This window comes from Bidens hawaiensis, unplaced genomic scaffold (genome assembly GCF_021521415.1).
Source record: "Bidens hawaiensis isolate Kalapana, Puna unplaced genomic scaffold, B.hawaiensis_p1.1 tig00018244_1, whole genome shotgun sequence".
NCBI lineage: Eukaryota > Viridiplantae > Streptophyta > Magnoliopsida > Asterales > Asteraceae > Bidens > Bidens hawaiensis.
The window spans coordinates 402,577-426,322 of NW_027492761.1; the positions used below are offsets into that span (position 1 = coordinate 402,577).

The following is a 23,746-nucleotide window of genomic DNA, read 5'->3' on the forward strand; positions in this document are numbered from 1 at the left end:
ACTTGCTCACACGTGTCATAGGGATGGCAATGGGTCTTTCCCAAACCCATACCCGGTTATAAAAGTCCATCCCAAACCCGTCCTAAACCCGTCAGGCTTTAATCGGGTAATTAGCGGCCGGGTTTTGGGTTTTCCCATCGGGTTTCGGTTTCCTATCGGGTTTTGATAAAATACCCGTCGGGTATACCCGGCTCAAAGCCGTCGGGTTTCTACCGTGTTTTGACAAAATATAACTAATCAATTACAAAGATGGTTACCATAAAGGTAAAATATCCCAAATAATTGGGATAAACAAGTTTTGACAAATAATATATTTGGAATATAGTATATATATATAATATAATAAGCTATATCGGGTACATTGGGTAAATGGGTCTATGTTATCGGATATTCGGGTCGGGTAATCAGGTATATTAGAAATCCCAAACCCGTCCCAAACCCGTGAAAAATTTCAAAACTAATCCTAAACCCTAATAGGTCGGGCATTACCCGTCCCATTTATGTCGGGTTTCGGGTTTTCTCATCCGGTTCGGGTTACATTGCCATTGTCATACCCCAACCTAAGGCGGAATTGTCATGGCGTGATCCGATTGCTCACAGCTCGAAGATACTATCATAAATATAAATGACAATATCTACTTAATTATCTTATTTCAAATGTACACACAATATCCAAATATAACAAACAATTCAAATAAATATATATAACAAATTTAAATTCATGTTTGTCTTCATTAAAACCCTAAGGTCTCTCTAAGTGTCCATACTTCAACATCAATTCAATATATATGTATATATGTATGTATGTTTGTATGTACGCATATGTCCCCAAAAAGTTTTAGAAAACTGAGTAAAATAGGGGAACAATAAAACTCACCTAAGATTAAAAACAAGCGATTAATAAATGCGATTAAACAGCTAACAAATAAGAGAGTTGTCCACTACACGTCAAACGATATGAACAATCAGAATCTGAAACTTTGAGATCTGATAATATAATTAAAAACGAACTCGTGGCTGCTGGAATCAATCCAAACGGACGTTTAGAACTTAAGTTATGTTATATTTAAGATTTAAGCGAGCTGGTACTGACCAGAATCCGAACAGCGAGTCAGAAGTCGGATTTTGGTCAGTAGCCTTAAAATTTCGTATGAGAATAAAAGTCATCTGGACCGACCGTTGAATCTGACCAGAAGTATGAGAAAACATAAAGTCAAACAAGTTGAATATTTTGCCCTTTATCGAGTTTTAAATGAATTGACCAGTCAACACCCTTCAACCACCGAAATTGATTGAAGGTTGTTGACTAGGGAATATATATGAACAATTTATATGTTTACAACTTACTCGAAAAGTGAAAGAATCAAGAGATATGACGAGTCAATGATCCACACGCATGCAAAGTCAAACGTTTAAGAGTATGTCTTCAACCAAATAAGCAAAAACCGAGAAGAATGATGATGAACAGAGGGTAGGACGACTGGAGTAGGTTCTCTAGGGTTCATGTAAAGTTTTGTGGCAGATGAATGGGACTTGTTTATATAAGAATAGCAAAAACAAACCAAATATGGACATGTCATTCGTTTAAGTGATAATATATGGTTTTAATGAGAAAATCATTAAAATAAACCGAAAAATACACCCTTAATCAGTAATAAACGATTTAGGACTTGTATTTTAGTTATAATATGATTACCTGGTCCTTAATTCACTCAACTATGCCTAAAATACACGATTTGCATACCAAAAACGAGATAGGAAACAAGATCGAACAACGAATCTGCCCAGCTCAGCCATGGCGCCGCGCGACGGGGGTGGGGAGGCTGCCCACGCGACGCTCCGGCCAACTAGGGTGGAGATTTTTTATTTTTGACGCTTTTAGTCCTTGTGGTTTGATTATTGGTCAAATATTGAACTTGTTATGCAGTAAAGAAGAAATGAACATTATATAAACTATGAGGGGTTTAAGTGAACTTTAGAAAACTCGATTACTCATAAATATTTGGTTTTTGATTAATAATAAAGATCTAAAGTGTTCCCGGGTCGGGTTAAACGCAAACGAGTACGGGTTTGGAAAATCCGAGATGTTACAGCCATCCCTAACGTGCCATTCATGCAGGAGTTACTTCGCGTAGCGCGAAGGAGTCATAAGTCGTTTCTTCGCGTAGTGCGAACCAGTTAAACCCTAATTTTATCCAAGTTGCTTCACGTAGCGCGAACCAGTTAAACCCTAATTTTATCCAGGTTGCTTCACGTAGCGTGAAGGGCTAATTCCATGTCCGTTCGTGTAGCACGAAGGAAAGAAAATTAAGAATTTTCCTTTTTGGTACCTTTACTTCCAAAAATACTAAAGGCGGCTTGCGGCGATGCGAAGTGCAAAGTGCGCCATCAAAACGCCACATTACGCCCATCGCCTAAGCCCGAGACCGTGCGCGTGCGCGTCAGGTGCTTCGCACCCTCCGCTATGACTGCTGTGAGTGATTAGCCACATAAAAATATTACTGTGAAAATTTTTTTCTTTATAAAGAGCTTTCAAGTTTTATAATTACCAATATGGGATGAATTTTATTACTTCCTTAAAATTATATGCTTTATTTTTCTTATCTCATTTATCCCATTACCTGTCTTGAAAATATTTTGATTCCCTCATCTTTCAAAGTTGACATTTTTAACCCAAAATAAATATGGGATTTTCTGGGGTGTTACAGAGCGTATTCACCTTTTTAGTTCTTTGATAATCATTCGTCGATAGCATTGACACTTGATTATGTTCCTTTACTTCTTATTGTTGGTAACTTAACATGTATATTCAAGCTTGGATGAAGAAAATGAACTCTGTAGTTTTCTATTTATAGTGTTAGGAAACTTAATGAGTAAGCACGATGTGTGACTAGAATTTGACATGTATCGTTTTTTGTGATGTCTCGTTTATTATGTGCTGACATGTGACATTTCATGTTGATTAATTATCAGCCACGTGTCTTTTCATGAGGATACATGTCATTAGGTGTTAACATGTGTCATTCCATGCCGATTAGACATAATCCATATGTCGCTTCGCGAGTCTTTTATGTTTTTATTTTAACTAGATGACTAGCTGGTCCCTCAACTTCATAAATTTTCAAAATTGGAAATGAAAATTTTCGGAATGTTACAACTGCGGTGGTGGCGATGATGAATGTAAACCTTCTTGTAGAGGCACATTCTATTTGTCCAAATCCGCTTTTTTCATCGGCAACATCGGGTGAAACTGTGGATAAATAAGAAACAACTTTTATCAATTCTTGTTGCTATGAAAATGCTAATTTACAGCATATATGTGTACGATCAACATCAATCAGGTACCAAGAACACAATCAAGAACATAATTGAATTGAGAGAATTAGGGAACGAAACATTTATTGATTGTCAAATTGTAATCATAATTACATAATAAATAACGATCTCTTTAGGCTTTTATAATCAAAGCCCTACCGGTCATTAACAAACATAATGAACTATTATAGAAATGCCCATAAGTTTTGGAATTAATACAAAACAATCCATATACTTCTAACAATCTCCCCCTTTATTCCAAATCTCATTCTGTAAATCTTCTACTCTCATCAAGAATCTTATTTCAACAATTTCACTCTATATGTAATGCTTTTATCGAAACATCTAACCTTTGAAAACTACCATTTATAAGTTATGACTTGGAAATGCCCTTTTTCTATACATTCCCTTATAAATGATACCTTGTGTTAACGTACTTGCTTCTTCCATAAAAAAGAGGTTTTTCATTAAAGCGTTAGTTGATTAATTATCAACAAACAATGTCACAACTCCTTGTCTTTTTCTTGTAATTTCTTCAATCAACCCTTGTAAACACAAAGTCTGATAGGCTGCAGCCATAAACACCATGCCTAACAAGAAGACCTTGCAATAGTTTATTGCTTATGAGAATGCCAGGAACTCAAAAATCATTGTAATAAAACACATTCCCTACGGTACTATTACCATTGCCAAATGCCACCATCAGTTGTAAGGCCTGATCCCGGTGCCCTACATTGGGTGTTGGATTTACTCAAACACAGTGCTATATATTATAGTGAATTAAAACTAGCGTGTAATAATTAAAACTTCAAACATCATTACAAAATCTCAAATAAAAACAAAACATTTAAACAAGTCTTATAAGTTTAAACATCACAAAGCATTTTAACTTTAAGTCTTCAGATGCCAGCTTCTTTATTCTTCTATCATATGTGCTTCTCAAGCCAGCTGCCTCAGTCTATTTGCCTGTGTGTATACTAAAAGTCAGCTACGCTGAGTGAGTTTTAATTAACCAGGCAACATGTATTACATTCACATACTTACATATATGCATCTGAAGATACATATTACATACTTGATCGGCCTACCTTTCCTTCATACATACATGCTTTCATACTACGTACGTAACTATCTCTACCATCTAAGATATTATTAGAGTCTGGTCCCTTCTATCTCATATATTATTAGGGTCTGGTCTCTTCTATCTCAGATATTGTTAGCGTCTGGTCCCTTATTTACGGAAAACCATACAACCATACATCCATACATACATTCTAGCAATATACGTCCATACATACACATTCACATATCATACACTTACCAAATATAACAAGTGTATTAACCTATCACATAGAGCATGCACACAACTCCAAAAAAACATAACAGAGAAAGGGGGCTAGAAACTCACCCGAATCCTGTTCCTCTCGAAGTTTATGTGTCATAGCCCCGACCCCTATACCAAGGGAGGGGAGCCGTGAACGTTGAGTGGTGGTATAGATGTTTATTAAAATAATTTACAGCGGAATATTTCATCAGAACCGTAGTTAGGAAAATTAATCAGAGTTATAAAAAAACCATAATTCTTATTTCATAAACTGGGATAAAAACCCATTTTTATACAAACAAAAGTTTCATAGGGATAAACCCTAATTTACAAAACACGTTTCTTTATTCTGATGACAAGCCACTTACTTAAGCTGGAAGCTCGCAGGCATCATTCCTTTGTCTCTAACAAGTCACCTGAAACATGTTTAAAAATATTCGATCAGCAGGAAATACTGGTGAGTACATTTATTTACAAATGACACATTTTACAGTTACAGCATTAAGATGTTTTTACATCTGCCTGCTTACAAATTACCGAAAGGTACTTGTCACTCGACCGTATCTGTGACTGGGTCATATTACTTATTGGCTAACACTTTTCCAATAAGTAACGTGTAATAGCCCAGTAGGCAAGCCTTGTATACAAAACCCCACAATACCAGTAGTAACCATCCCTTAAGTCTACAGAGACTTAATCACTGTAATGTAGTTTAAATCCTTTGAAAATATTTAATCTATCCGTCATGAGTTTGATGGTTTTGGAAAAGCATCATGACAGTGTTGGAAAATCAATTGTCTCACGCAAATGTGAGTTATGCAAAAATTTCGAATGTCTCACCTTGCAAGTTTATATTTAACAAGCCTTCTGGTGTTAAACACCTAGATTAAACACAATGTAGTATATTTCTATGAGTATAAACCCATAATCATATCGATAATCACGAGACATGAAACTTTACACGATAGCACAATGTCATACCTTTGTTTAGGTAGAGCTTTTGGATTCGTGTTATAAAAGTTCCTTTCAATCGGAGAGGTACCGTTACAATTACTTGGTATAATACTAGCCTTATATATAAGAAATACGAGAGAAAGTATGATTTTTGGGACGAGTTTGTGAAATCCAGATTGAAGTTGCAAAAACACTAAGGCGGCCCTTAGTCTCGCGGCGATGCGAGCGTGCGAAGTGCAAAGTGCGCCATCAAAGCGCCACATTGCCCCAATCGCACTTCTCCCGAGCCCGTGCGCGTCGGGTGCTTCGCACCCTCCGTTAAGACTACTGGGTGTGATTTGGCACATAAGAATATTATCATGTGAACTCTTTTCCTTATAAAGAGCTTACAAGTTTTGTAATTTAGCGATGTGGGACAAGAGTTAGAAATCCTATTTATACCATGGTGGAAGCCTTCCATTTTCTTCCATCCACTAATGTGGGATGGAATTTTCCTTTACATTTTCCATTCTTCCTTTTACTTCTTCTCTTTTCTTTCTCATTTCTTCATTTCTTTCTTTGATTAGTTTATTCTTTATTATGGTTTGTTATAGTCTCCCCTTCTTATTTTAAATCTCGTCCTCGAGATCTATTGAAATAGGTGTGGGTACTTCCGCTTCATTTCTGATTCTAATTCCCAAGTATATTCTGGTCCACGTTTTGAATCCCATTTTACTTTGACAAGAACTATTTTTTATGCTTGAGACTCTTGATCTTCCTATCTTCAATTTGTAATGGTTTCTCAACGAATTTCAATTTTTCGTTTACCTTTATATCTTGAAGGGGTACTTTTAATGATTCTTCAACTAGACATTTCCTTAGGTTGCTTACATGAAATACTCATGTTTACCGGCCATTTCTTCTGGTAACTCCAGCTGATAGGCTACTGGTCCAATTCTTTTAATAATTTGAAATGGTCCAACAAACCTTGGACTTAACTTTCCTTTCTTACCAAATCGGACTACTCCTTTCCATGGAGATACCTTTAGTAGCACTTTATCTCCAACTTGAAATTCTAATGGTTTGCGTCGATGATCTGCATAACTCTTCTGACGATCTCGTGCGGTCATTAATCTTTCCTTGACTTGAATTATCTTGTCAGTAGTTTCTTGTATGATTTCAGGACCTGATAATTGTTTTCCTCCTATTTCTGCCCAACACACTGGTGTTCTGCACTTTCGTCCATAAAGTGCTTCAAATGGGGCAGCATTAATACTTGTATGATAACTATTGTTGTAAGAGAATTCTATCAATGGTAAATGGTCATCCCAATTTCCACCAAAATCTATCACACAAGCTCTTAGCATGTCTTCCAACGTTTGTATGGTCCTTTCACTTTGACCGTCAGTCTGTGGATGGTATGCTGTGCTCAAGTTTAACCTTGTTCCCATGCTATTTGGAAACTCTTCCAAAAATAAGAAGTAAAACGGCTATCCTGATCAGATACGATGGATAATGGAACTCCATGTAATGAGACAACTTTGTTTACATACAGTTTAGCTAATTGTTCCATTTTAAAAGTTTCCTTCAATGATATTAAATGAGCTGACTTTGTTAATCTATCCACAATCACCCAGATTGTGTCATTACCTCTTCTCGTTGTTGGTAATTTAGTAACAAAATCCATTGTTATTAATTCTCATTTCCATTTTGGCATTTCTAATTGTTGAAGTAATCCTGATGGTTTTTGATGTTCAGCTTTAACTTGTAAACAAGTTATACATTTTGAAACATAATTAGCTATGTCATTTTTCATTCCTATCCACCAATAGGTTTTCTTTAAATCTTGATACATTTTATCTTTTCCGGGGTGCATCGTATACTTGGTTTTATGAGCTTCTTCGAGAGTCCTTTCTCGTAAATTTCCAATGATTGGTATCTAAATTCTATTCCCCATTCGGAGGATCTCATCATTTCCTTTTGTCAGTTGGTCAATTGTACCATTTCTTTTTTCATCAGCAATGTTATTTCCTTCCATTGCTTGTTTTTAAGCATTTTTCACTTCATCAATTAAATTGATTTGAAGTTCTATTCTTAGAGCTCGTACTCTTTTAGGTTTCTCGTGCTCTTTTCTGCTTAATGCATCGGCTACTACATTCGCCTTTACTTCACGATATTGGATTTCACAATCATAGTCGCTAAGAATTTCCATCCAGCGTCTTTGCCTCATGTTAAGCTCCTTTTGTCTAAATATATACATTAAACTTTTGTGATCTGTGAATACAGTAAACTTACTGCCATACAAATAATGTCTCCAGATTTTTAGGGCAAAAATTATTGCTCCCAATTCTAAATCATGTGTTGTGTAATTTTCTTCATACTTCTTCAATTGTCTGGATGCATAAGCAATAACTTTTTCACGTTGCATTAATACACATCCCAATCCTGACTTGGAAGCATCACAACAAACTGTGAAATCTTCAGTTCCTTCTGGTAATGCAAGTATTGGGGCATTTGTTAATTTTTGTTTCAAAGTTACAAAAGCTTTTTCTTGCTTATATCCCCATTCGAACTTAACATTTTTACATGTTAACTTTGTTAACGGAACTGCTATTCGGGAAAAGTTTTGAATGAAGCGTTTATAATATCCTGCTAATCCTAAGAAACTTCGAATTTCTGTAGGAGTTTTAGGAATTTCCCATTTAATGATCGCTTCTATTTTGGCAGGGTCAACATGAATACCTTCCTGATTTATCAAGTGACCTAGAAATTACACTTCTTGTAACCAAAACTCACACTTTAGGAGTTTAGCATAAAGTTTCTCTTTTCTCAATAGTGTTAAAAGTGTATGAAGATGTTTGACATGATCATCACTAGTTTTGGAATAAATAAGTATATCTTCTATAAAGACGATCACAAATTTATCCAAATACGGTTTACATATCCGATTCATCATATCCATGAATGCAGCTGGTGCATTGGTTAAACCAAATGGCATAACTGTAAACTCGTAGTGACCATATCTGGTTCTAAAAGCAGTTTTAAGAATGTCTTCTTTTTGTACCTTTAACTAATGGTATCCTGCGTGTAAATCGATCTTTGAAAAATATCGAGCTCCTTGAAGTTGATCAAATAGATCATCGATTCTCGCTAAGGGATACCGATTCTTAATTGTGACCTTGTTTAATTCTCTATAATCGATACACATACGCATCGATCCATCTTTCTTTTTAACAAACAGCACTGGTGCTCCCCATAGTGATGAGCTTGGTTGTATAAAACCTTTTTCTAGCAAATCGTCTAATTCCTTTTTCAATTCTAACATTTCTGTTGGCACTAAGCGATACGGCGCTTTAGCAGTTGGTGATGTTCCTGGGATTACATGAATTATGAATTCTACTTCACGATCAGGCGGTTGTCCCGGTAAATCTTCTGGAAAGACATCAGAATATTCTGATACTACCGGAATTTCTTTTAGCTCCCTTCCTTTGGTGCTAAAGATTACAGAAATCATATATACTATACCCTGCTTTCTTAAGTAATTTGCCGCTTTCATTATCAAATTTGCTTTAAACTTGTGACCTAATAAGTCTATATTTTCTCCTTGAAGTACTTCATGAATATAAGTGGAATTTCCATTGGCTGTTTCTACTATGCAAACTTGTTTAAGTTTTGTTAATGGTTGGTTTAGGACTTGGCAAAAATTCTTGTTTATGAAACTTTGATTTGCTCCGGAATCAAATAGTATTTTAGCGTAAACGTCATTAATAAGAAACGTACCCGCAATGACGTCCGGAATCATTGCTGCCTCTTGTGCAGTAAGCTGAAAAGCTCGTGCGTCCCTCTTAGGTCCATTTGTATTCCTAGCTATACTGTCAGGCACCTTTATCAACTTGGGACATTCTGGACGGATGTGGCCAGGTTCTCCGCAATTATAGCAAACACGGGTTTCTTTTCTTCTACACTCTTCATCTGTATGACCAGCCATCTTGCAGTAGTTGCAGAATTTGGTCTTTTTAAAAGCACATCTTTCTGAATGCCTCTTTCTGCAGACCTTACAGAAAGGCTGAGCATAGGCTTACCATGCCCCTTTCTTTCGGAATTCTTGAGAAATCTTCTGGGCTAATTTCTTCTTTTTGTTTTCTTCCTGTGTTCGGATTAATCCGTCTGTCATGGTATTGGCTAGTTCAACTGCTTCCTCGATAGTCTGAGGTTTAGCCTTACCAGATCACGGATTTCACTTACTAATCCCCAAATATAACGAGAAATTAGTACTGTTTCTGGCGAAGCCAGAGCCGGTACCATTCTTGCATATTCAAAGAATTTTGTCGTATACTCACGACATTTCACACCTTCCATCTTGTGGTTCAAGAACATAGTAGCAATCTTTTCTCTTTCATGTGGAGGACAAAATTTTCTTTCTACTATTTTTTTTAATTCACCCCAGGTCATAATGTAAACTATGTTCCTTCCTTTTGCCTGGAGGATTGTATTCCACCATTCTAATGCTTCATTAATAAAGAGATTAGAAGCATATAATATCTTATCTTCTTCAGCACATTTACTAATTCCTATAACAGCTTCTGTATTTTCTAACCAGCGTAGTGCTGAAATAGCTCCTTCATTTCCAGAAATTTCGGTTGGCTTACAGGCCAAGAAATCTTTGTAAGTACAACCATTAGTTTTTAACTTTTGAGGTTGTTTATTTTTATTTCCTCCATTCACACTATTACTAGCTTCAGTGTCAGATTTTCGTTTATTGCTCTCGGTTTTATCTCTAATGACAGTTACTGGTTGTCTAATAGCTGCAGCAATTTGTGGGATTGCTTCAGCAATTATTTGGGCTATCATATCGTCAATAGCATTCATATTCAGAGCATTTTCTTGATTATTTTCACGGTTGTTAACAGAAACTTGATTGATATCTGAATTTCAAACAAGGAGGAATATTAATATCATAATTAAATAATAAAATAAGCAATGCATTATTCATACATAAGCACAAAACATGTTAACACATAGGCACAGAATATGTCAAAATCGTCGAGCTTTGCGACATTTACTCTTTATATATATATATATGTACATATGCGTCACTATATTCTATATCTAATCTATATATATGCATCACTATAATTTTTACTTACGCACCATTTTTTTTATACAAAGAGGAAATTACGGTAATAAACATATATATATATATATATATATATATATATTATATTAGTTATATTATATATAGGGTTCTCTATCGTAAAATCGTCAGATCATGCTATCTCCGATGTTTCTCAGTCGGTTGGCTGTTTCATTAAGTTCTTCCCCGTATTGACGGAGTTGTGTGGTCAGCTCCGGTGTCATCGTGGGGTAGTTGGCAGTTTCCGGCTGGAATGGTGCGTACGGGTTTGTGGTCATTGTGTGGAATTGCCAATCGTTTATCCACCATTCTTCAAATTGAGATTGGTTTATGAGGTCATCAGGGGGAAGCGGGTTTTCTTGGTTTTGGTTTAGGTTGGTCGAGGTTCCTGCTCCCATGTTGTTAACTATTGGTTGGAAGAACTCACACTGATCTAGGCATCGGCCTAGCCTTTCTTCCATGGGAAGTTCAGCGATAGGTTGTGTTGGAGGGGGTTGTGGTTCAGTTGATGGTTGAATTTGTGGTTGTGGTTTTGGTACTGGAGTCATAACCTTTCTTTTTTGTTTTCTCATTCCTTTTCTCCAGTCCATATATCATTTTCTTCTTTTTGGTTGATTTTGGGGTTGAAGTCGAGGACTGGGCAGTGAATATCATTGGTTCATTTGGTTTTTCTTCGGTTGTTGGGTTTACTGTCTCCATCTCTTCCGTACTGACCGATATGTTCTCAAAAGCCTCTATAAGCTCACTCATGCTGTTTAATCAAAAACAATAAAACAACGACCTCCAAAAGAAAATCATATTATTTGTATTTATGTGTAGTTAAAATTTCATCCATAAAGTTAACATATAAGTTAACACATAGGTTAACACATTTATTTCCTAACACTTAATTAGGTATTGTTAAAATACCTATATTGCTTAAACCAGTGGCTCTGATACCACTTCAGCTGTCACAGCCCCGACCCCTATACCACGGGAGGGGAGCCGTGAACATTGAGTGGTGGTATAGATGTTTATTAAAATAATTTGCAGCGGAATATTTCATCAGAACCGTAGTTAGGAAAATTAATCAGAGTTATAAAAACACCATAATTCTTATTTCATAAACTGAGATAAGAACCCATTTTTATACAAACAAAAGTTTTATAGGGATAAACCCTAATTTACAAAACATGTTTCTTTATTCTGATGACAAGCCACTTATTTAAGCTGGAAGCTCGCAGGCATCATTCTTTTGTCTCTAACAAGTCACCTGAAACATGTTTAAAAATATTTGATCAGCAGGAAATACTGGTGAGTACATTTATTTATAAATGACACATTTTACAGTTACAGCATTAAGATGTTTTTACATCTGCTTGCTTACAAATTACCGAAAGGTACTTGTCACTCGACCGTATCTGTGACTGTGGTCATATTACTTATTGGCTAACACTTTTCCAATAAGTAACGTGTAATAGCCCAGTAGGCAAGCCTTGTATACAAAACCCCAATACCAGTAGTAACCATCCCGTAAGTCTACAGAGACTTAATCACTGTAATGTAGTTTAAATCCTTTGAAAATATTTAATCTATCCGTCATGAGTTTGATGGTTTTGGAAAAGCATCATGACAGTGTTGGAAAATCAATTGTCACGCAAATGTGAGTTATGCAAAAATTTCGAATGTCTCACCTTGCAAGTTTATATTTAACAAGCCTTCTGGTGTTAAACACCTAGATTAAACACAATGTAGTATATTTCTATGAGTATAAACTCATAATCATATCGATAATCACGAGACATGAAACTTTACACGATAGCACAATGTCATACCTTTGTTTAGGTAGAGCTTTTGGATTCGCGTTATAAAAGTTCCTTTCAATCGGAGAGGTACCATTACAATTACTTGGTATAATACTAGCCTTATATATAAGAAATACGAGAGAAAGTATGATTTTTGGGACGAGTTTGTGAAATCCAGATTGCTGCCCTATTTATGCTTGAATTTGAGCATCTTCACGTATCGCGAAGGAAATCTTCGTGTATCGCGAAGTTGCAGTAAGGTTGCCGAGTCAGCCCTAGCTATGCCACGTGGTGTGACACGTGTCAGGCTATGTGTCAATGTTGTGTAGCTTTTACGTCATATCTTCGCGTATCGCGAAGAAGCTTAAGCATACTTCTTCGTGATGCGAGCGTGCAAAGTGCAAAGTGCGCCATCAAAGCGCCACATTGCGCCCATCGCACTTCTCCCGAGCCCGTGCGCGTCGAGTGCTTTGCACCCTCCGCTAGGACTACTGAGTGTGATTTGGCACATAAGAATATTATCATGTGAACTCTCTTCCTTATAAAGAGCTTACAAGTTTTGTAATCTAGCGATGTGGGACAAGAGTTAGAAATCCTATTTATACCATGGTGGAAGCCTTCCATTTTCTTCCCTCCACCAATGTGGGATGGAATTGTCTTTTACATTTTCCATTCATCATTTTACTTCTTCTCTTTTCTTTCTCATTTCTTCATTTCTTTCTTTGATTAGTTTATTCTTTATTATGGTTTGTTATATTATGGTCACACCTTTTTTCAGCCGAGCATGGCTAACTGTGTACAAATTACAAGCATCACTTAATATTCCTAATCATATCATAATTCTAGGGTAGTGAAACTCCTAACGAACGGGGATCTAGGGGCAGCGCCCCTTGGCAGAAGGGTTATAGGGGCGGCAGCCCCTATCAGGGTCCAAGGGGCAGAGGCCTTGACTGGGGGTCGAGTTGAGTTTCTTTAATAAGTCATTATTAAAAAATCAGAAAAACGAGTCGATTTGAGTATACAAACCATTCAGATTGCATATGAAATCAGTCACATCGCATGGCTCAACAAATCGTATCACATGGATGCAACCAATCGCATCACATGGATCAATGAATGGCATCGCATGGATGCAACCAATCACATGGCATGGCTCAACGAATCGCATCGCATGGATGCAACCAATCGCATCGCATGGCTCAACGAATCGCATCGCAATCTTCAAACGAATCGCATCGCATTTATGTGCGATGCGATTATGCTCTATATGCGATTCAGATCGTCGTTTTCTTCATTTTGCCATTCTTTCAACCATTTTCCTTCGTGACCCTTCTTTATGTCTCGTTTTACCATTTTAATAATTTCTGGGTCATAACAACTTCATCCTTTTGTTTATTACACGGTCAAAACGTACTTGTTCGTTCCGAATCTCACTCACCAACTCGCACATTACAAAATTTTACGTTTTTCTTGTATGATATAGCCCGATTTAATTAAAACATACCTACTTGATGATGCTTGGGCACAAAATATGCTCTCTCTTTTCGGTCGGATCTAACTATGGATTTTAAGGAGAGTGCTTGTGTGTGTATTTTAGTGTGTATGGAGACTTGGATGATGGAAATGACGGTGTTGGGTCTTTGGAGAGGTTTATGGAGTTTATATACTCCAAGGTTCCAAGCTCACTCATAACTTTTTTTATTACTTAACTTAATTAAATAATCACACACCATTAAATAAAACAAAATCTATTATACTTTATTAACAGTATCTTATAATCTGATTAAATGCTTAACTATCACCACATCCCGCAAGATTTCCACATGCAAATCTCTTATACTTTATTCCATAGTTAGGCGTGCCTCTAACAATCTGATCAAATGCTTTACAACCTTCAGATGACTCCTCTTGGACTCTGCATGAACCTGTTTACATAGCCTACTGCCTGCTTACCATCAGGTTTCGTACTTTACCATTCTAAAGAGCCTGATATACTATTGTGGAGCATCCTAGGCCAATTAGACAATAAGTAATCATTGTTGCCTTAAGCGTACCTTTTGGGATGAACCGGGATCCGATTTGAACCTTGCTACCAAACGAGTCAATCCCTAATGAAACTTTGTTCCCTTGATGCAATTTGCACGGTGATGTAATCAAACCTTGGGCACAAGATAAATTCAATGAACTTGTGAGTGAGCTGATATAGAGAATAGTAAGGATGCTATAACTCCCGGATACAGTGATTCTGGTTTGCCTTCGGTTAGGACTGCTGGTGTTACCTGTTAGACGAGGAACAAAACGACATTTACATCTTAAAAGTGTGAACACGAATTCGGCCAACAAAGAAAGACTCAGTTCTAATTACGCATTACATGGAATAATTGGTTCCGAAAAAGATGTAAATTTTAATCTAGAAATCAAAAACGGAAAGAATACCAATCTTGACGCAACTAGCAAAACGGAACGTGCATCTCCCATCGGTAGTATATCCGGTATGTGGGAAATGGAAGAGTGAGTGAAATATGTTTCGGTTAATACAAGTTTTTGTTGGTCCTTAGAAAAAAATAATAATAATAATTTTGTAATGCTGATATATAAATACCCGGATCTCGAACTCCAAAAGAAAAAAAAAATAATAATTTAGCTTCTTGGTTTCGTTTACGTGTCCCCCAATTCTCTCTCTCACTCCGCCGATCCACAACTTCCGGCACACAACCTCATAATCAACCGCCATGACTCCTGAGTAGTAAGTTCTTATTCTTTAAATCTATATTCTTGGTTGGATCTCGTACATATTTGCTAGTTAGGGTTTCGGATTTTTTTTTCAATTCGGGTTTGATTATTATTGGACCGGGTTAAAGAGAGGGTAGATCGCACATGATTGAATAACAAATACACAGTCTTGATTTAGTTGTATGCTTTAGCATAATTATTATTATGTGAAAAATGTGAAATTGAATTAGGTCTTACCAGATGCTACTAAAAATAAGAATATTGTTTTAGCAGGCAGCAGTTGTTGCTGCTCAAAATGAGAATTTATTGTTCGTTGCAAAATCATATTATGAATTGATTGTTGGATGCTGGACGCACGTGTGAATGGGGTTGAATTTTGCAGTGTTAAGGCCTGATGTTAAGCGCCGTGACTTTAGTCAAAGTTGTCTGATAATTAAGTGAAAAAGGATAATGCTTTCGGCTTGAGTTAATGGTTTAACTTATACAATTAGGATACGGCAAATATTTGTTAAGTCATAATCTTATCTTTATGATGCTGTATTGGAAGCGAAGTTATTAAGTGACGTTTAGGTTCACGTGCTTATGATTCTGTTTTAAATGGTTCTAAGATTTGGTAGCTCACGTCTAGAAATTAAATACCTTTGGTGTTAAGTGCATCACACAATTGTTCTTTCGGATTTTTTTTTCTGTCTTTTTATCGTTTAGAAAGCAAATAAGATTTCCATGTGAGTAGTTATGGTTTTCTAGTGTTTGTTATTTGGTAGCATTTGTTGATGCCTTATGTGAAGTAACATCTTTTGAAATACAACTTTGCAAGGTTTTATGAATCTACGCCTCCTTTGAAAGCATTAACAAAAAATAAGTTTAAACCGTTCTAAACTAAACGTTTTGTTATGTTCTTGTTGTAAACTTGTGATTATTATTGTTATATATATATATATATATAGAGAGAGAGAGAGAGAGAGAGGGTTTGGATCAAATACAAATAAAATAAATGTACTAATCGTACGAATTGAAGGATTTGACAGTGACAATTTTGTAATTAAAGGATTATTTTATCATTCATCTGCAACCCATCGTTTCCACGCCTCTTCTGCAAAATCTATACTAATCGACCTTTACTTCTCTAATCGCTCCATCGCTTCCTCTTCTTTGTATCATCCACTGGAACCTGTTGTTTGATGAAATCAATTGAATTGCATGATTCAGTTATAATAGAACTTGATATTAAAAAACAGATCATCAATTTTTTAAGGGGTTCATATGAAATCAACTAAATCAATCAATTGAAATAACAAAGCTCGATTTCAACTGAAATAACCCATTTGTTTTTGTTTGATTCTGATTTCTTCAATCGTAGCATATCATTGATTTGCTTGAAGAGATAAAAAGTTACAATAAGTAGAGTAATTATATAACTAGTTATTAACTACAATTAGAGTAATTATATTCGTAACCAGAGTAATTATGTAACTGGATATTATGACTAAATATGTAACCTAGAGTAATTATATAACTAGATGTTATGACTAAACATATAACTAGAGTAACTATTTTTACAAGTAGAGTAATTATGTACTAAATATTGTGACTAAATATATAACTATAGTAATTGCTTTTATATGTATAGAGTAATTATGTACTAAATATTGTGACTAAATATATAACTAGAGTAATTGCTTTTATAAGTATAGTAATTATGTAAATACATACTCAAAACTTCATCATATTCAAAATATGTGATTTCATAATTACTCTAGTTATGACTAAACAATTACTCTGTAGTAGTAACATAATCACTATAGAGTAATTATCCCATCTTCTTATTCTACGTAATTACTTTGGTAGCTTCAATAGATTGATTAGTATTCGCAGGTTCAATTAGGCAATCAATGATTCGCAAAGCTTCGATTTCATTAGTAAGCTAGCATTTATTGATCGCAACTTGACGCAACACTCAGATGAACGAGTCACTTTTGTGTTCTTTAGATTTGATATAAATTACAAAATTGCCACCGCCACTTTTTTCATATTTCTTTCAGTTCGCATGCTTTGTACAATAATTCAATTTGTATTTTAACTCGCCCCTACACACACGCACAAACACATATATATTTATTTATTTTGTTTGATTGTATTGTATCCTTATAAATCCATATGTACAATGTCTACATGAAATAGTGCCTTTGGATTTGTTGTTTTCTTCGTTGAATAACCACACGTGGCCTCATAAAATGTGTTTATTGACTGCCATTATCATCATCTTTGGCAGTGACTACCTTTTCAAGCTTTTGCTCATTGGAGATTCGGGTGTAGGAAAGTCATGTTTGCTTTTGAGGTTTGCTGTAAGTGCGCTTGAATCTTGTACCAAGTTTGCTTTTTCCAAGATTAGATATTAGCTTCTTAAGATACTTTTCTATTCGTATGTGTTTTTGCTATGCTTTCAATTAAATATTCATGCTAGTTTACAGTGGCGGATCCAATATTACTTTGTCAATGAGGGAAAACGTGGACCGATCAAAATCGGCCTGATGTGTCATAAAAGGACCGACCAAATAATGATGGCATATTTTGGTAAATATGCTATAGCTAACAGCAACTTAAAGCGATAGAACTAATGAATTTAAAAGATATACCGAGCAAACCAACTAAAACAACATGAAACAAATAAGAATTTGCCTTTTTGGCTTGCATGGCAACTACTTGAGGCCTGGGGTTAGCGACTGGCTTCAAAGTTCAAACTACTCACTATTGGAAATTTGTTATTGAATGAGAACTATAATATAACAAAGTTTGATAGATTAACAATGTTCACCGATCATCAGAGAGTTGTAAAAATTAATGAAGTTACGCAAAATAGGCAAATTGAACACTTCTTTTGATCTTTAGGCATAAATACAAACTAATCATTATGTCTTAAGATTGAAAGAAATGTTTTATTTGCTTATTGTTGCTTAATCTAATTAACTTGTTTTATTTTTTGATGTTTACTAACAATTGTTGATTTATCGTATTTTGTTATATTGTAGCTGTCATTCTTCAATAATATATTTTTAGAAGTCAGTAGTTGAACCGAATTGCTAACTTCATGTCTTGAGTAGTTGTCAAGCAAGCCAAAAAGATAAGCAAATCGAATTCTTAATTGGTGTCCTATCGTTTTAGTTGGTCCTCGGTATATTTTTTTCGATTAATTAGATTTATAGTTTTAGGTTATAGTTAATTTTAAGATGCCTACTCAAATAAATTATCGTTATTTGATCAATCCATTTTTGGCATACATGGCCTTTTGCCCCCACTGACTAAAAGTTATGGATCCTTGCCTTTTAAGATCAAGATTGTAGATGTTGAGTACTTCTTGATGCACATGTGAGTGAAGTGAACAGTGAACGATATTGACAAGTTTTCTTGTATTCTGTTTTCAACTTGTTGCAGGATGATTCTTATTTGGACAGTTACATAAGCACCATTGGAGTTGATTTTGTAAGTTAAAATTTCTTAGTGTGGATTGATAATTAAAATTAGGATCTTGAAGTTTGATTTTGACCTTTTTTACGCTTGTTATTATAGAAAATCCGTACGGTGGAGCAAGATGGCAAGACTATTAAGCTTCAAATAGTAAGTTTATATTTTGGTTTATATCATTATGATCTTGTAGCTCCATGTTAGATGTTTTAGTAGGCATATATATATTGTATTAACTATTAACAAAAAAATTTTCAAACGTGATTTCGTTTTTAGTGGGACACTGCAGGTCAAGAACGTTTTAGGACAATCACAAGCAGCTACTACCGAGGGGCCCACGGCATCATAGTAAGTGGTTTACTTGCGGTTTTTTTGTCACTTAAAAAGTTCCCTTTATTAACAGGAATAGTGAAACATTGTATTTGTTCAGGTGGTTTATGATGTGACGGATCAAGAGAGTTTTAATAATGTTAAACAGTGGCTAAGTGAAATTGACCGATACGCAAGTGAGAATGTCAACAAGATTCTTGTTGGAAACAAATGTGATCTTGTTGCAAACAAGGTTGTTTCTACTGAAACCGCCAAGGTAAAGAAGAACTGAAAGTGGATTACAGTTTGTTAATTTCATAAAATGAATTATTAATTTTCTAATATTAAACAGGCATTTGCTGATGAAATTGGAATTCCTTTCTTGGAAACAAGTGCGAAAGATGCAACCAATGTTGAGCAGGCTTTCATGGCCATGACTGCATCCATCAAAGATAGGTAAGTGATCTTATTAAATGAAGGGTCAAAGCGGGTAAACGGTGAAGTGGGTTTACAAATAGTTAATGTTTGGTTTGCATAATTGTAGGATGGCTAGTCAACCAGCTTTGAATGCTTCAAAGCCTCCAACGGTCAACATTCGTGGTCAACCCGTGTCGCAGAACAGTGGATGCTGCTCTTAGTGGTTGGGTTGTATTTGGTGGTGGCAGTGTACAAGTATTATCCCTGTGTTAGGGTTGGATTCTTTTTACTTTCTTTGTCTTCATTTTCAGACTGTTTGGATTGTATCAAGTTCAAGGATTCTTTAGTTAATGTTTCTGTTTCTGGTTCTGGTTCTGGTTCTGGTTCTACCATGCACCATGTTATGTCAAAAATACACAAATTTGTCTTCTTTCTGACCTAAAGAATCATGATTTTAAGGTTTTTATTTATTGATTTGGCGGAAATTTTTGGCCAAAACTAGATTTAGCAAAACAAACCAACTAACGTGAGACGTTTGTCTTTACGATTTATATGCACATGCTCTGATCTACTGATAAGATCTCAGGTTCCAACCTGACTCAGAAGGTTTTTCATGGTGGTTTGTTGATGTTCCTACTTCTTGGGTGAGTCAAACCTGGAGCATCAAAATCAGTAGAAGCTTGAAGCATCAAAATCAGTAGAGAGAACACCCCGTCACAAGAAGGCTTATTAGAGTTTGGGGAGTAGTTTTAAACACTGTTAAAAAGACAGTGATAAGTTGCACTTGATGTTCACGACTTCAAGTCTTCAACTGACATACGTTTCAAATCTGCTTAAGTTTGTATAAAAAATGTTAAAATAAGGAATTAATCTTTGTGTACAACTTGATAAGACTTTTACTTGATTTCGTTAGATGTGGTTAATGCTTGAGATTCTTAAGGTCTCAGGTTTGAATCCCGACTCAAAACTCATTTTTCTATTATGAGTTTTCTTCTTGATGGTGTTATTGAGTGAGTTAGAATTGAAACGTCAAAATAATTATAAACGATTTATATCTCGTCTTAGAGAGGCTTACTTGGATAATGGAGTAGTGTCAAACGCTGTTGAAAAGAAAAATACAAGCCTTGCAAGAGTTAAAGTTTTAAAAAAATCTTAATAGTGATCGAGTTTTAATAAAAATTATAAATAAAATGTTTAAAACTGTGCTGCCCAACATATTCTCCATCTGATTTATTTAGCCTTCTAGTTTAGTTTATACAGAATATAAACTAGCATAAACCAGCAAATTGTCGGGTGGTAGGTTTAACGATAACATTTTATTATTTGAATTTACATCTTATGTATGTTCTATTCCTTAAATAATTAAAATCATACGAATTGCAAGTCTACAACCGATTTGATCATCAAAATGTCAAAACACAAACTATTAAAACATACAGTGGTTATCCTTAAAAGAATAAAATTAAAGGTGAATAAGACATGGCACATGTATTATTGAAACCGTAAAATTCTGGACAAGACACATTAGCGTAGAGCATCTTAATATCTTATTTTTATCTTATTATTTTATAATTCTTATACCATGATCGTTATTCTATAACGAATTATTGGAGAGGGACAGGGCATGTATTTCTGAAAGGCAGAACATGTGGAGCATGATATTGTTCAATATATTACATGCGGATCAATCTTATACTTTTTTGTTTTTTTTCTTATCTTAAATCCTCTTTTATTATTCACTTATTATTAGTTTATAGCTTTGCTGTGACTTTTTTCCTTTTCTTTTTTTGAATGTATATATACATGGAAGCGCGATCAAATTCTCCTACTGATTTATTTTGCTATAAAACATAATTTTGTGGTAACGATGTCTCATACGGAACCAAAAACTCTCAATTCATTGTATTTAAAATTAGTCAAACGCAAAAAAAAAAAATAATAATAATAATGAAATAAAATAAAATAAAATAAAGGTAAAAAAAAAAAAGAAAAAAAGACTCTTTACTGTTGATCAGTTTTGTTTGGGATAACTATAAAAATAATTTATTGATTCATTTTGCTATATACTATAAAAGAGCATTTTCAGTTCGTTTCTTAAAAATGTGTGAGGGAGATCTGTAAATTATATAGTATGGTTATTATATGGTATGGTTATGAGTGGTTATGAATAGAAGAGAGAGAAACTGTTATATGGGAAAATTAAATTTGGTGTTTTTCTATTCATACCGTATAATTTTTTAACATTTTTTAAAAGCGGTTATGAGAGGAGGAAGGAGAAAATATAATGATAAAGGTATAAAAAGTATTATTTTATTAAACAGGAGAGAGTAAAAACAGTTATTTTTAATGTAATTATATTATATATATGGATATATTGTAGGAAATGGGCTGGTAATGCTCTAAGCAATAGTTTTTTTTTTTTTTTAAATAAATAACTTTTTCATTAACCTAAAACGATTACATTAAAGTGGTAGATAAACAGGTAACAAGCTATGTCATAACCCCACTTTTGAACCGATCCTACTGAAAATGAAGCTTTGAGTCTTAAGGTCTGAAGAATTACCATGCACGACTCGCTGAACCATGGTCATAAATTCCAAAACATTTGGGGCTAGGAATTTAGAGGTATCAAAAGCAAAGGGGAGAACACACTTGCTAAATCTTTGTTCTCTCCCATGGTCATAAATTCCTCCTTCCCCCTTTATTCCTTCCCAACAAGCTTTCGCTACAACACAAAATTTGTTGTATGCTAGTTTGTTGGTTGCCGAGGACGGACAAGCACCCACAAACCTTGTGTTGTGAGTGGTATTACTCTTTCCAACCATTAAACAAACATGTTTTACGCATTATAATTTCATGTAATAGATGGCCGACCGTCACCATTAACACGCCCGTCGCTGTCTCAACCACCCATTGCCACCAATGCCTCCGCCTTCGACACCACTCCCACCCCTGTTCTCCTCACCGACACCACAATCGTTGTAGCCACTAACCACCATTAAAATAGAGTCGGTAAACCTATTTCAGTACTTTTTAAAAAACGACTCATTTCAACTCAACTACGTTTTTGTCAAAAACCAATTTTGTCTAAAACCAAGTCAATATATTCTTTTAAAATGATATTGACTTGATCCGAACTCAGTTTGCTTAGAGCATGTATTGAACCAAACCATTCTAACCAAATAAATTTTCTTCCGTAACCCTTACGAGCCCACTCAATAAAAATCAATTATTTGATACCTTTAAAAAAAGGAAAAACATCAATTCATGATTATTTAAATAATAATTAATAAATAAGCAATTCTTATTTATCTAATCCCATAACGAAAAAAATATCTTCCAGCTAATCAAATAAATTAATATCAACCGACTTCGTGCCGCCCATTCTCTACCCAAAAACACAAAAAAAAAACCCTAATTTTCCTCCATGGTGTCATTCACAGACCTCTGATACAATACAATACAATGGAGGACGAAAAGCAACAACTGCTATTAGGAGGCAAATACGAGAAAGGCAGACTCATCGGCAAAGGCACCTTCGCCAAAGTCTACCACGGGAGACACATTGTATTTGTAAAATAAAAGTGAAAAAAGATGCCTGATTGGTGATTTACAAAAGGAAAGAAAACAAAATATTTGTGTGGCTTTTGAATTATTTTTGTTTTATTGTAACAACTAACTAACCATTTGTCTAGAACGAGTATGACAAGACAGATTGGTTTCGAGTCAACAGAACCACGGTGGTCGACTATGACGGCCGATTAACAAGAAGATAAGGGGGTTTTATAAACTATTAAAACCTACGGAATCATCCAAACCAAACACATGGTCTGTTTTGTCAGGTTTGAGGTCTAAGTGGTTTAGCTCATAGTTCGGTTTTGCCGGTTAGTGGTTGGCTCGATTTGGAATGTAGAGCATTCTCATCCTATTCATCATCTTCTTTCCCATATTTAATTTTTTAAAAAATCTACTAAAAATTAACTCTGTTTCATCCATCATTTGTTTACCCTAACTCTAAATTATAAGAAGTTACTATTTATCATTTTTTAAATTATTTTGACTGTATAAAACAAGAAATATACTAAAATGTAATTGTTTTTGAGTAAAATAAAGAAAAAAGTAAAGTGTCATTTTCGTTCTTAAGAAATAGATGGAGTTAGTGTTTTGGACGAAATTGACAAAAATTGTGAAACAATGGTTGAGATGCAAAAAATAAAGTTTCACGATTTTTGCCAATTTCGTCCAAATCACTAACTCCATCCATTTCTTAATTTAAATGAGGTGTAATTACTAAACTACCCTTAATACTAAAATACAAAATTAAATAGAAACAAG

The 23,746-nt window shown here is 34.9% G+C and overlaps 1 protein-coding gene across 1 annotated transcript; it reads left to right on the plus strand.

Moving 5' to 3' along the window:
* Positions 1–15,203: 15,203 nt before the first annotated feature.
* On the plus strand, positions 15,204–19,881 carry LOC143555665 (ras-related protein RABD2c-like). The gene is made up of 8 exons (XM_077045182.1): positions 15,204–15,236; positions 17,496–17,568; positions 18,656–18,703; positions 18,791–18,838; positions 18,962–19,033; positions 19,116–19,271; positions 19,347–19,450; positions 19,539–19,881. Exons 1-8 carry the CDS (start codon positions 15,223–15,225, stop codon positions 19,630–19,632), a joined length of 609 nt encoding a protein of 202 aa, XP_076901297.1. The 5' UTR covers positions 15,204–15,222; the 3' UTR covers positions 19,633–19,881.
* Positions 19,882–23,746: the final 3,865 nt, after the last annotated feature.